Source organism: Patella vulgata, chromosome 3 (assembly GCF_932274485.2).
Source record: "Patella vulgata chromosome 3, xgPatVulg1.2, whole genome shotgun sequence".
NCBI lineage: Eukaryota > Metazoa > Mollusca > Gastropoda > Patellidae > Patella > Patella vulgata.
Window position 1 is genome coordinate 28,126,927 of NC_065881.2, and position 15,554 is coordinate 28,142,480.

The 15,554-nt window shown below is 39.8% G+C and overlaps 1 protein-coding gene and 1 long non-coding RNA gene across 4 annotated transcripts in view; one reads left to right on the forward strand and one right to left on the reverse strand.

Moving 5' to 3' along the window:
- Positions 1 to 1,104: 1,104 nt before the first annotated feature.
- On the reverse strand, positions 1,105 to 4,730 carry LOC130012161 (uncharacterized). The gene is made up of 3 exons (XR_008787517.1): positions 4,298 to 4,730; positions 3,891 to 3,943; positions 1,105 to 3,698 (listed from the first exon to the last, which is right to left on the reverse strand). It is a non-coding gene; the product is annotated as an uncharacterized LOC130012161 (long non-coding RNA).
- A 10,287-nt stretch (positions 4,731 to 15,017) lies between these two features.
- LOC126816902 (mitochondrial inner membrane protein OXA1L) overlaps positions 15,018 to 15,554 on the forward strand; it is a 158,238-nt gene continuing 157,701 nt past the window's right edge. For 2 of the 3 annotated variants that reach the window (XM_050543712.2, XM_056099507.1), the window contains exon 1: positions 15,055 to 15,170. In XM_050543712.2, coding sequence (XP_050399669.1) covers positions 15,075 to 15,170 — 96 coding nt within the window. In that variant the 5' untranslated portion in view covers positions 15,055 to 15,074. Of the gene's footprint in view, positions 15,171 to 15,554 lie in introns of all 3 variants that reach the window. The other variant, XM_050543711.2, reaches the window with a different exon arrangement.

Genomic DNA, 15,554 nt, shown 5'->3' on the forward strand with positions numbered 1-15,554 from the left:
TAAAGGGAGACAACTTAAAGTACAAAAATCTGAAATGGAGGCAGACCACCATTAATTTCCCCATTGACTTCAATGTTAATTCTGGCCTCTTTGCCCACCTCCAACTTTTCCCAAAATTTTCGTTTGGCTGAATGCTTTTCTCTACAGACAGAGGAACAAATGGTCATGTCCTTGCACTAAAATTTGTATGAGGTTGACCACCAAAATTTTGAGATACACAAACTTGAAGAAGCATACTAAAAACATGTAACTAGTTGCCGTACATATCGCCGTAGCTAACCTGATAACCCTCTTATCCTTCCGCCTCAAAATCATGAATATTTACCAAAACCTGGCAGAAAATGTTAATTCAAACCCTCTTCGTCCATTCTAGACCAAAAAATCAACAAAAATGGGCATGCAAAAGGGGAGAAAAGAGAGAATTGCTATAAATAGACGAACTACAATTCGTGGGTACCGAGATGGTGAAATTTAATGGTGGTCTGCCTCCTATATGGTTTTATAAGTTCATATATCATCAAAATTCTTTTCTTTATAGCTTCACATTTATTTTTGCAACATTATTATAATACAGAATCAGAAAAAAATAATTACTGCAGAAATGGGCCTTTTGTTCTAGAATTGAAGATTCTTTCTTAATTTTGTCGAAATGTGAGTTCTGCGAAAAGATTTAAAGAGTTTCAAACAAGTCACATCAAAAATATTCAAAATATTGGAATATTTTTCAAAAATTGACTTTCTTTTACCTTTTTCTTCAAAATGGTCCATTTTTGACACTTTGTATGCCTCAAAATGCTAATATTTCCCTATTTCTGGGAAAGTCTGAGATGAAAAGCATTTATTTCTAGAAACCTTGGCCGGTATACAGGAAGACAAGCTGCAAATTTGTTGCATTGAAGGTAACTGTAAGGAACTATAGTGAAACCTGTAAGCCCACCCCCTAAAAATGTTGGTGTGGTAACAAATCCCACTTGTGTCCACATAAGTAATACTGTTGATGGAATATCGCTAAAAGCCATGTTCTTCTATCCCTGGCTTATATACATACATATAAACACAGTTTGTTATAAGAAGTATGAATTATTTATTAAAATATGGATTGATAAATGTAAAATAAATGCTGTATTTAGGTGACAACCAGCCACTCTAATAAAAGGGTCGCAAAGCACTATTTTTTTCTAAAAAATGGGAATATTTCAGTTTTTAAAATACTTTAACAATCAGAGGTATCCTTGAAATTACACAGTGTAAATATTATGTGGAAGCAAGTTATTTTGATCTTTACATCAATGTCCTGACAAAATGAGATGGAAAAAGGGAGTTCTGACATAATTCAAAGCATAAAAGGGGTATGAAAAGGCTATTAATTAATATTTTATAGCCCTGTAAGTGCCACATTTTAAAAGATCACCACAAATAATTGATTTACATTCAAAATGTAAAACATTAAGCTGCAAAAAACACATCTACAACATATCCATTTTGGGGTGTGGACTCATTTGGAAGAAATGTCATAGGATTACATGTTTGACCATAAACAAAAAGTCTTAGAAATCCTTGAAATCTTATATGTAACTATTTGTTTGTGTCAAATAAAATGCTCGGTTACAATTCAAGCACAAAATCAAATTACTGCTAATTTGGAGTCAACAAATGTTCAATTGAATATCCAAATATCATCTTCAAGAAAAGGGGTGGGGTGGGGAGGGTAAGCCATTCTAAATGAAATGAAGACAGAGAAATTTCCCTGCAAACACATAGATTTTACCTTCTCGAGAAGGGAAATGCAACAATTTCAGGTTTTGAAAGATTAAAATTATGTTAAGCCTGAGGAAAACAGCAGCAAAATGCAGTTCACTCATGTTTTGAAAATTCTAACACACCTAAGCAGAACATAATTAGACTAAATTTCTTAATTTTTAAATTTTTGACAAACACATGAATACTTTTTCAATATCTGACAAACACATGGATCCTTGCCAAGTTATTTAACAATGAAAATAAAGACATGCAAGACATTTTGGTTCATTTTACAACAGATGAATAATTAATATTTTGACAGCAATACTGGGGGTAATCTGAAGAATTTCAGACAATTTATCATGATTTTTAGGCAAAATTGAGGGAAATTATGATACTTTCTTCCCGTCTAACCTTTATAATGCAGAAAAAGTAAAAATCATACATTAAAATATTTCCCACTAATTTTGAAAAGTAAATAAACACTGAAAATCACAAAATTTTGACTAAAATCAAAACTTCCCCTCCCAAATTTGTCAAATATTTTTGAAATTTTACCATTTCACATTTTTTACTATCAAAATGCCATATATCACATTTTCTGACAATTTGGAGATCATATCATCAAATTTAGGCCTTTCATCCACTGTCAGGTTGTTTTCATATAGGAGGCAGACCACCATTAATTTCCCCATTGACTTCAATGTTAATTCTGGCCTCTTTGCCCACCTCCAACTTTTCCCCAAATTTTCGTTGGGTTGAATGCTTTTCACTACAGACAGAGGAACAAATGGTCATGTCCTTGCACTAAAATTTGTATGAGGTTGACCACCAAAATTTTGAGATACACAAACTTGAAGAAGCATACTAAAAACATGTAACTACTTGCCGTACATATCGCCATAGCTAACCTGATAACCCTCTTATCCTTCCACCTCAAAATCATGAATATTTACCAAAACCTGGCAGAAAATGTTAATTCAAACCCTCTTCGTCCATTCTAGACCAAAAAATCAACAAAAATGGGCATGCAAAAGGGGAGAAAAGAGAGAGAGAGAGAGAATTGCTATAAATAGACGAACTACGGGTACCGAGATGGTGAAATTTAATGGTGGTCTGCCTCCTATATGGTTTGAAGACTAAAGGGAGATAATTAACCTTAAATGGACTCAGACTAGCAATTATTTGCCCATTGACTTCAATGTTAAATGGCTGTAACATCACAGGCTGTAGCTTTTTTCTCAACATTCCGTTGGTTCCAATCTTTATAGGCACAATGGGGACAACATTTGGCAATCTCCTCATCATAATTTTGTAGGGGGTTGACCATTTAGATTTTTTGCTACACGGATTTGAAGTTGACTGGGGTGAAAATCTCACTTCCGACACAATGACTGCTCTGCAGAAAGACACTTTACACCCCCTATCCCTCCGCTGTAATATCATCAGTATTACCCAAAACTGCTATGAAATTGCAAATTTGATCCCTTTTCTCCAATTCTAGACCAAAAAGTCAACCCAAAAATGCAGGAAGAGGGGAGAAAAAAATTAAGGGAAAAATTGTCTATTTATAACTCGCACTACATTAGTCCATCATGAAATAAAGGGAAATAATTACTAGTCTTAGTCCAAATAATTCAAATAACTTAATTACAAAATATCTATAAACTTGACTAAAATATACGTAGGCCTACCCCAAACATCTGCACAGATAGCTATCTTTGTAGATTAAAAAGTTCGCACACGCAATTCACGTTTTAAGTTGATTGATTCTACCGCTGAAGACGAATTTCCACCAATAATTATCCACCATAAGCTGCTTGACACCGACGGATGTTCTCTTCAGCAAACTTATCGGGCTCCAATGTTATAGAGGGGGTCTGGGGGTCGTTTCAACAAACAATCCAGATTGGGTTCAATACTTTATTATTGTATCAACCAGGCAAGTAATAAAAACCCTGCAAATATACAATCCAAGTTTTACATCACAAAAGGAAACATCAAGATACAAACATTATAACACATCAACTATAATCATTTCTACAGCATGGACATAAATCTGTGCTACTAATTAAATTACTATTTAAATAAATAATCAACATGGTACCAGTACTTTAACTAGTCTATATCAACATTTTAAACTAACTTACCGGAAGTGGGGTTTTAAATGCTTAGATTAGCTAAATGTAATCAACTTAACAACCTGAAATAGGATGAAATGTATATATATATAATGTGTGAATGCATATATCGTGTATGCAACTTAACTTTATAAACTTTATCCATAAAAACTAACTTCAATATTAAAATATAGAACTACAGAGCTAAACTTATACAGCTTATATAACCAGTAAAACATAATACAACATACTTGGTAAATCACTATAATTCTTCACCAAAACTTCTAGAACCAACCACCAAAATTCTAAACTTATACACAATACTTTCTATGGCACCTCTTTGAAACAAAGATAGCTAGCAACTGAATGTAGCTACCAACAAAATGAAAATCAGATCACATGACCAAAAACAATGAAACTAAGTTAAAAGTACTCACCATTGCTAAAGCAACAACAGCTTACAGAAGTTGACTTATGAAGTTTAGAATATTAAAGTGGGGGTTTAAAGGTGCTCACTAACATGTGCTATACTAAAAACATTTAAAGTTAATATATACAAAAACTGTAAAATAGTTTTTTCTATTTTACCACCTGTAACATAAATACACACACAGGGCCTTTATTTGGCCTGTGGAGATATCAAAATAGTAATTCTTTACAATATAATGTATTATACATTTAAAATAAATTAGTTTTGTGGGAGGAATCGGGGGTTTTCGAAGTGAATTCCGGTGAATTCCGGTGATTATATGTGAATTCCGGTGTATTCCGGTGATTAGTCAGTCCCACTTGGAGTTCTAAGGCGTCCGCATAAACTAACTAAGTAATTATCTTGATAACATGTAGAAAAAACTGTGGCCGACTCACTGGCCGACTATGCTTTATCAGCCACGGCGGAGGGATCCAGTCAGTGTGATTGGGCACTCGGCAAACCTCGACAGATTCCGGTACCCTACCGAGTCTGTTGAGGTTTGCCGAGTGTGTGATTGGGCATAGCCTCGCCAATCCAGGCGGAATACCGGAAATTACGGTCAAACCACAACATTACTCCAATTACCCCTAAGTACCACTAGAATTTCCAGTCAACAAACTCGGTCGATGGTTGGGCTAAAATTTGGGAATAGTTTGTTTGACTGAAATAAAAAACGCACTAACTCAAATATGATTACATCGTTTTTTGTCTATTTTGATTATTTTCCCCCAAGTTCAAATCTGACAGTTGAAGTCACAACTTTATTGAGATTTTCCTTCCAATAGCAATCCCCTAAACAACGTGTTGACCTCTCTTTGCGAGTAAGGTCGTCATCTAGGGTTAAGGGTCAACGACTGACGTCATCAACTGAAAACAATGGCCGTACTAATATAAACAACTTGAATTAAGTCTGTGTCCGATGCATAAAATTGATGACAGCATAGTATCTAGTCGCTTCGGAATAAAAACAACCGTGTGGAGGGATTTATAGAGGAGTAGGCTACATGTTGTTATCTTAGTTACTGCCACCACTGCTTAATAAAGTCAAGCTTTACGTTTTTCCTCGTCATATTGAGCGACTGGATTATTCGACTGGATTATTCGACTGAATTATCTGCTTGATTTTTTTTTCGACCGGATTATTTGACTGTTTTTTCGGCTATCCCCGGCCCTAAATACCTATTTATCAGACTACTTTTGCCCCATTAATTGAACTTGAAACTATTTTGCAGGGGAGGGAGGTGCAAGCTCCCGGCTCTTTTACAGCTATGGCTATGGGTATGACTGAACTACTCGGTATTATCTTATTCTTAGTTCACTGCAATTCCTGCTTATTATTGAACGGCTGTTTTTAACTTCTCATCATATAACTGTCAAAAGCACATTTTGTCAACTTGATCTGGTATGAAGACCCAACTTGATCTGGGATGTGGATTTATCGACAGTGATATTCGTCTAGTTTTATTGACTGAGATATTCGACTTGTTTTATTGACTGTGATATTCGACTGGTTTTATCATGGTATTATAAGGTCCATGGTTTTATCGACTGAGGTATTTGACTTATTTTATCGACTGAGATATTCGACTTATTTTATCGGACTGGTTTTATCGACTGAATTATTTGACTCGTTTTATTGACTGAGATATTTGACTGGCTTTATCGTCTGGATGAGGCCACAATAAAATAGTTTTATTGACTGGGATATTTGACTTTTTTCGACAATAAAATCAGTCAAATAATTCAGTTGACAGAACCAGTCGAATAATTCAGCCAACAAAACCAGTCAAATAATCCAGTTGAAAAAAAACAGTCAAATAATCTAGTCAACAAAACCAGTTGAATAATCCTGGCGAAAACACAGTCAAATATCCCAGTCGATAAAACCAGTCGCTCAATATTAAGTACCGGTGGCAGTGAGCTAAGGTAATATAGAATAGCCCAATCATGGTCGTAGACAGGGGCTTCACCCCCCGCCCCTCCCAACTACTTTAAAGTCAGATTTTTCGGGCAAAAGTCTTATGATCTAGGTATTTAGTTGATACATGTACTAAACGGAGAGTAATGTTTTTGGCCCGTCATCTAAGTGAATAGAATCCTACATAGGCCTGTAGTCAGGGGCTGGGGGTATTGGACGAGTCAGGTTTTTTTTTGTGACCTCGTCAAGTCGAATATTTCAGTGTATATTTCAGTCGAAAAAAAGCAGTCGCTTGACTTGATGGTGGAGGACCATACTTTATGAATCACTAATTGGAGTGAACTAAGATAACAATAAGTAGCCTGGAGCCACGGTGGCTAAGTGAGTAAGACACTGGCTCGCTAGCCTGGAGGTTTGTTCCTGGTATTGGCCGAAAAAGTTCCTCAGGATTTTCCGGGTGGTTTCCCCCTGTCAGTGGGGCAGTCGTTTGGATGGGATGAAAAACCAAGGTCCCATGTACACATTGGCATGCATGTAAAAGATCCCCTGTATGGCATATGCCTGACTTTATTAGCTCAGTCGGTGCACAACAGTAGGATGTTAAAGCCCATTTTATTTCATTGAGTAGCCCTTTCATGCTCATAACACGGTTCCACTTTCAGGGAATGTATCTGGTCGAGTGTGTTCTCTAAGTATCGGAAATGAATACAGATTTTTCGAATAGATCTTCAACACTTTATTTCAAGAGCAAATAAATAACAGCAACAAGTAAACAACTTATATCTTCCTATAAATTGGTCCTCCAACTGGTACATAGGTTCCCTCAGCTGGTCTCTCCAACTATAATTCATCTTACATACATTTTTCTTTTTATATAAATTAGTTACTATGAAAGTATTGACATAAACATATAATTATTGAAGGATTAAGTCATTTAAACTATAGTAAAAGAAACTTAACAGACCACCCACTTTAGTTATTTAAATCGACTGACAAATTAATTGCTGTCTGCTTCTAATGACTAACCAAGTGAACCAAGATCAATAAGTAGCCTGGAACAACAGTGGCTAAGTGAGTAAGGCGCTGGTTCGCTAGCCTGGAGGTCGCGGGTTCGTTCTCGGTATTGGCGGAGACAGTTCCTCAGGATTTTATCCAGGTGGTTTCCCCTTGTCCGTAGGGCAGGACGGAGGGTGTGACAAAAACTACAGCTGTCTAGTCTTTCGGGTGGCATGAAAAACCAAGGTCCCATGTACACATTGGCGTGCATGTAAAAGATCCCTTGGCAGTTGGAATTCAATATATAAGAGTAGGCTGTAGCGCTACTGTCGGGGCAAAATTTCCCTTGTAGCACACTGTATGGCATATGCCCATCTTCATTAGCCTAGTTGGTGCACAACAGAAGGATGTTAAACCCCATTTCACTTCATTATGTAGCGGGAGTGATTAAGTGGGTAAGACGCCGGCTCGCTAGTCTGGAGGTTACATGTAGGTGTTCGATCCCTGCATTGCCCGAAAGAGTTCATCCAGATTGTCCGGTGTGATTCCCCTTTGTCAGTGATGCAGGACAGAGGGCCTGACAAGGTTAGCTGTGTAGTCATTCGGATGGGATGACAAAACGAGGTCCTGTGTACACATTGGAATAAACGTAAAAGATTCCTTGACAGGTGGAATTCGATATAAGAGTAGGCTGTAGTGCACTGTCCAGACAAAATTTCCCTCATGGCACACTGTATGGCGTATGCCCGTCTTCATTAGCCCAACAGTAGGACGTTAAACTCCATTTCATTTCATATTATTAAGTAGCCCTTTCATGCTCATAACATAGTTCGACTTTCAGGGAATGTATCGCGTGGAGTGTGTTCTCTAAGTATTGGAAATGACTACAGATTCTTTGAATAGATCTTCAACACTTTATTTCAGGAGCAAATAAATAACAGCAACAAGTAAACAACTTATAACTTATAACTTCCTATAAATCAGTCCTGCAACTAAGTTGGTCTCTCCAACTACTGTATAATTCATCCTACATACACTTGTCTTTTTATATAAATTAGTTACTATGAAAGTGTTGAAATAAGCATATAATTATTGAAGGATTAAGTCTTAAGCCATTTAAAACAATAGTTAAAGAAACTGAAGAGATCAAACACTCTAGTTGCCAGCCTGTCATAATTTATATGGAGTGACAAATTAATTGTTGTCTGCTTCTAATGACTAACCAAGCATTAATGAATGTTAAAATATAGATTTGAAATTAAAAATAGAATTAAACAATAATAAAATAACATATGACCTATACATTAGTCATGTGTATCCACCTTAAAATTATTTCAAACAAAAACATGACCCCATGTTTTAATCATTAATACAATCAAAATCCTTATTTTTCCATTATTCAAAATAACATAATCTATAACTATTTTCACGATAATAATTTCTATTCCTGTACAAAGGATTCCTGCTGTAAGGCCTAACATGTCTAAATCTGTGATCTTGAGTCTTGACGGCTGGTGCATTTGGCACTAAAACTTGAAACATCTCGCATGGCTGCAACCTTTATCATGGCAATTGGCAGGATGACACCATTAACACAAGGTTATTAAAAAAAGATACATCGTTAGTATCCAGAACATTTTGAACACCCGCATCCTTTTTACTGGAGGTCACAGAAACCTGTACTTTTTGGGCACCCTTTGCAAAAAATTCCAGCTGTCGCTGTCTATCCCTTTGTATTTGGACAAAAGAACGATATTTCTTTTCCGGACTGGGTAATTAATTTTCTGAGAAGTCCCTTTTAAAGCCCATTTAAACCCCTGTTTGAGACTCCAAGACACTGATAGTTGATCAAGATTTCTTATTGCTGCTACTGCTGCTGAAGGAAGAATAAAGTTGATATCCATGCCTTCTTCTTCAATATATTATGTACAATTTGACTAGCAGGGAATGTAGCTCTTCGACGTGTGTTCTGTTAGGATCAGAAATGAATACAGATTCTTGGACTGGATCTTCAACACTTTATTTCAGGAGCAAATAGTGCCTACATAACAGCAACAATTAAACAACTTATAACTTCCTATAAATCGGATCCCCAATTACATGTAGTATATAGGTTTCCTAGGTCTCTCCAAGTAATGATTCATCTTACATAAATCTGACATTTTAACGTGGCCTCGTCCAGACGATAAAATCCCACACATATCTCAGTCGATAAAATCAGTCAAATACTTCAGTCGATGAAACCAGTCGGAAAAACAGCCCATTGAGTAGCTCAATGTTCGTTGCCATAGCTGTAGGAGCCGAGGGCTTGGGCGGGGTTTGGTCCTCACCCGTCGCAGGAGATAATTGTACTTAAGTAGATACTAATATTGTCGGCCCCCACCTCGAAAAGAATAGTCCCTATATATGACCATAGAAACGGGGTGTTGGTGGAATGGGAGGGGCCCTGTGCGTGGGAGCGAAAATACTAGTATCTAAAGTACATGTATCACTTAAGACTTGAAACTAGTTGGGAAGCCCCCCGGCCCCTTCCCAATGCCCCCGGATCCTTCAGTTATGGCTACGAGCATGATTTGCTAATGAAGACGGGCCTACGCCATACACTGTGCTATGAGGGAAATTTTGCCCGGACAGCGGCACTACGGCCTACTCTTATATCGAATTCCATCTGTCAAGGGATCTTTTACGTCCACGCCAATGTATACACGGGACCTCGGTTTTTCGTCCCATCCGAAAGACTAGACAGCTGTCCTTGTCCGCCTCGAAAAGAATAGAGTCCCTATATATGATATGAACGTAGAAAGGGGATGCGATGGGGCCGGGGTGTGTGTGAGGTATTTGACATTTTCATGTGGCCTCGTCCAGTCGATAAAATCATTCAGTTAGTTCAGTCGAATAATCCAGTCGAATAAACCAGTCGAAAAGTTCAGTCGAATAGTTCAGTCGAATAAACAAGTCGCTCAATATTAAGCAGCGGTGGCAGCGGGCTAAGATAATTAGTAGCAAATCATGCTCGTAGCCATAGCTGAAGGAGCCGGGGGCATGGGGTAGGGACCGGGGGGCTTCCCAACTAGTTTCAAGAAATGAAAAGAAATGAAATGGGGTTTTAACGTCCTACTGTTCTGCTTGGAACTGGGCTTATGAAGACGGGCATACGCCATACACTATGCGATTAGGGAAATTTTGCCCGGACAGCGGCACTACGGCATACTCTTATATCGAATTCCATCTGTCAAGGGATCTTTTACGTCCACGCCAATGTATACACGGGACCTCGGTTTTTCGTCCCACCCGAAAGACTAGACAGCTGTCCTTGTCCGCCTCGAAAAGAATAGAGTCCCTATATATGATATGAACGAAGAAAGGGGATGGGGTGGGGCGGCGGGGGGGGGGGGCGTGTCGGGATGTGGTATTTGACATTTTCATGTGGCCTCATCCAGTCGATAAAATCAGTCAGTTAGTTCAGTCGAATAATCCAGTCGAATAAACCAGTCGAAAAGTTCAGTCGAATACTTCAGTCGAATAGTTCAGTCGAATAATTCAGTCGAATAAACAAGTCGCTCAATATTAAGCAGCGGTGGCAGCGGGCTAAGATAATTAGTAGCAAATCATGCTCGTAGCCATGGCTGAAGGAGCCGGGGGCATGGGGTAGGGACTGGGGGGCTTCCCAACTAGTTTCAAGAAATGAAAAGAAATGAAATGGGGTTTTAACGTCCTACTGTTCTGCTTGGAACTGGGCTAATGAAGACGGGCATACGCCATACACTGTGCTATGAGGGAAATTTTGCCCGGACAGCGGCACTACGGCCTACTCTTATATCGAATTCCATTTGTCAAAGGATCTTTTACGTCCACGCGAATGTGTACACGGGACCTCGGTTTTTCATCCCATCCGAACGACTAGACAGCTGTCCTTGTCCGCCTCGAAAACATTAGAATCCCTATATATGATATGAACGAAGAAAGGGGATGCGATGGGGCCGGGGGGGGGGGGGGGTGAGGTATTTGACATTTTCATGTGGCCTCGTCCAGTCGATAAAATCAGTCAGTTAGTTCAGTCGAATAATCCAGTCGAATAAACCAGTCGAATAATTCAGTCGAAAAGTTCAGTCGAATACTTCAGTCGAATAATTCAGTCGAATAAACAAGTCGCTCAATATTAGGCAGCGATGGCAGCGGGCTAAGATAATATAGTAGCAAATCATGCTCGTAGCCATAGCTGAAGGAGCCGGGGGCATGGGGTAGGGACCGGGGGGCTTCCCAACTAGTTTCAAGAAATGAAATGGGGTTTTAACGTCCTACTGTTCTGCTTGGAACTGGGCTAATGAAGACGGGCATACGCCATACACTGTGCGATGAGGGAAATTTTGCCCGGACAGCGGCACTACGGCATACTCTTATATCGAATTCCATCTGTCAAGGGATCTTTTACGTCCACGCCAATGTATACACGGGACCTTGGTTTTTCGTCCCATCCGAAAGACTAGACAGCTGTCCTTGTCCGCCTCGAAAAGAATAGAGTCCCTGTATATGATATGAACGAAGAAAGGGGATGGGGTGGGGCGGGGGGGGGGGTATTTGACATTTTCATGTGGCCTCATCCAGTCGATAAAATCAGTCAGTTAGTTCAGTCGAATAATCCAGTCGAATAAACCAGTCGAATAATTCAGTCGAATACTTCAGTCGAATAGTTCAGTCGAATAAACAAGTCGCTCAATATTAAGCAGCGGTGGCAGCGGGCTAAGATAATATAGTAGCAAATCATGCTCGTAGACATAGCTGAAGGAGCCGAGGCATGGGGTAGGGACCGGGGGGCTTCCCAACTAGTTTCAAGAAATGAAAAGAAATGAAATGGGGTTTTAACGTCCTACTGTTCTGCTTGGAACTGGGCTTATGAAGACGGGCATACGCCATACACTATGCGATTAGGGAAATTTTGCCCGGACAGCGGCACTACGGCATACTCTTATATCGAATTCCATCTGTCAAGGTATCTTTTACGTCCACGCCAATGTATACACGGGACCTCGGTTTTTCGTCCCATCCGAAAGACTAGACAGCTGTCCTTGTCCGCCTCGAAAAGAATAGAGTCCCTATATATGATATGAACGAAGAAAGGGGGTGGGGCGGGGGGGGGGGGGGTGTGAGGTATTTGACATTTTCATGTGGCCTCGTCCAGTCGATAAAATCAGTCAGTTAGTTCAGTCGAATAATCCAGTCGAATAAACCAGTCGAATAATTCAGTCGAAAAGTTCAGTCGAATACTTCAGTCGAATAATCCAGTCGAATAATTCAGTCGAATAAACAAGTCGCTCAATATTAAGCAGCGGTGGCAGCGGGCTAAGATAATTAGTAGCAAGTCATGCTCGTAGCCATAGCTGAAGGAGCCGAGGGCATGGGGTAGGGACCGGGGGGCTTCCCAACCGGTTTCAAGAAATGAAAAGAAATGAAATGGGGTTTTAACGTCCTACTGTTCTGCTTGGAACTGGGCTTATGAAGACGGGCATACGCCATACACTTTTCTATGAGGGAAATTTTGCCCGGACAGCGGCACTACGGCCTACTCTTATATCGAATTCCATCTGTCAAAGGATCTTTTACGTCCACGCGAATGTGTACACGGGACCTCGGTTTTTCATCCCATCCGAACGACTAGACAGCTGTCCTTGTCCGCCTCGAAAAGAATAGAATCCCTATATATGATATGAACGAAGAAAGGGGATGGGGTGGGGCGGAGGGGGGGGGTATTTGACATTTTCATGTGGCCTCGTCCAGTCGATAAAATCAGTCAGTTAGTTCAGTCGAATAATCCAGTCGAATAAACCAGTCGAATAATTCAGTCGAAAAGTTCAGTCGAATACTTCAGTCGAATAGTTCAGTCGAATAATCCAGTCGAATAATTCAGTCGAATAAACAAGTCGCTCAATATTAAGCAGCGGTGGCAGCGGGCTAAGATAATATAGTAGCAAATCATGCTCGTAGACATAGCTGAAGGAGCCGAGGCATGGGGTAGGGACCGGGGGGCTTCCCAACTAGTTTCAAGAAATGAAAAGAAATGAAATGGGGGTTTTAACGTCCTACTGTTCTGCTTGGAACTGGGCTTATGAAGACGGGCATACGCCATACACTATGCGATTAGGGAAATTTTGCCCGGACAGCGGCACTACGGCATACTCTTATATCGAATTCCCCAGGTCCCTACCCCATACCCCCGGCTCCTTCAGCTATAGCTACGAGCATGATTTGCTACTAATTATCTTAGCCCGCTGCCACCGCTGCTTAATATTGAGCGACTTGTTTATTCGACTGAAGTATTCGACTGAACTTCTCGACTGGATTATTCGACTGAACTAACTGGCTGATTTTATCGACTGGACGTGGCCACATGAAAATGTCAAATACCTCACACACACCCCACACCCCCCGCCCCACCCCATCCCCTTTCTTCGTTCATATCATATATAGGGATTCTATTCTTTTCGAGGCGGACAAGGACAGCTGTCTAGTCTTTCGGATGGGACGAAAAACCAAGGTCCCGTGTATACATTGGCGTGGACGTAAAAGATCCCTTGACAGATGGAATTCGATATAAGAGTATGCCGTAGTGCCGCTGTCCGGGCAAAATTTCACTCATCCCACAGTGTATGGCGTATGCCCGTCTTCATTAGCACAGTTCCAAGCAGAACAGTAGGACGTTAAAACCCCATTTCATTTCGTTTCATTTCTTGAAACTAGTCGGGAAGCCCCCAGGTCCCTACCCCATGCCCCCGGCTCCTTCAGCTATGTCTACGAGCATGATTTGCTACTAATTATCTTAGCCCGCTGCCACCGCTACTTAATATTGAGCGACTTGTTTATTCGACTGAAGTATTCGACTGAACTTTTCGACTGAATTATTCGACTGGTTTATTCGACTGGATTATTCGACTGAACTAACTGACTGATTTTATCGACTGGACGAGGCCACATGAAAATGTCAAATACCTCATCCCGACACGCCCCCCCCCCCCCGCCCCATCGCATCCCCTTTCCATGTTCATATCATATATATTGACTCTATTCTTTTCGAGGCGGACAAGGACAGCTGTCTAGTCGTTCGGATGGGACGAGCATGAACTAACTTACTGATGTTATCGACTGAACTAACTGACTGATTTTATTGACTGGACGAGGCCACATGATAATGTCAAATACCTTATCCCCATATGCCCCCCTAACCCAACATATCATATATAGGGACTCTATATTCTTTTGGAGGTGGACAAGGACAGATGTCTAGTCGTTCGGATGGGACGAAAAACCGAGGTCCCGTGTACACATTGGCGTGCACTTAAAAGATGGGGGCATATGGGGATGAGGGAAAAAGTAAAGCATGACTTTATTAAGCCGCGGTGGCAATAACACCTTAAAGTTTTAATTTGAACAATCAAATTTGAACATGAGGGGACGTAAAAAATAAACAAAAACAATGATAAAAGATATTGGAATTAGTGCGTTTTTTCTTTAACTTATACTGATTACAAACGATTCCAAAATTTTAATAAGCCATCGACCGGTTTATTCGACTGACTATTTGATTTGGACTTAGGGTCGACTCACATTATTATTATTATAAAAACCCTTATTTACAACGCTACTTTCATTTTTTGTATCGCAAGATCTCCATGGGAAACTCATACACGTTTGTTCCATCTGTGATATTAAGCTTTTCACCAACAAATATTTGTAAAAAAAATTTAGGTCCGGTGAAAGGGACGAAAAATTAAGATTAAAGTCATTCCTGAAATCTTTTTAACAGTTGTGGTTCAGTACCATTTCGGACGAAAAGATGGCAGCCTTGTTAAACCATGTGTGGACTCTTAAAACTTGCTCCAAATTTATCCGCAGATCAACTACTTTCTTGAATACTGTGAATATATTTCTAGTTAAGAATTATTTAAATATATATCAAGATTTACATTATATAGATATGATATCATTCACAACCAGAATGGTATCATAATTAAATTTCAGTTGTACTGTCTGTAGTGTTGGCAATTTTTGATTTTCTCGGAATATATCATTCAGTATTGCTAAATCTGATTGTTAAGGGCAAGGTTAAGTGACAAGAATTGTCATAACACCTGAAATGGGGGGGGGGGGGGCTCAATATTGCGACCGGCGCCACCGCTACAGTACAGGGGTCAGACAGTATTGTGCACAGCTATGGACGATTTTCAACCCCACTCCATCTGTTTACAGTGTTTTGGGGTCATGTTTTCGCCGAGCTAGTACAGACTTTTCTGACGGAATTTGGATCGGAAACCGA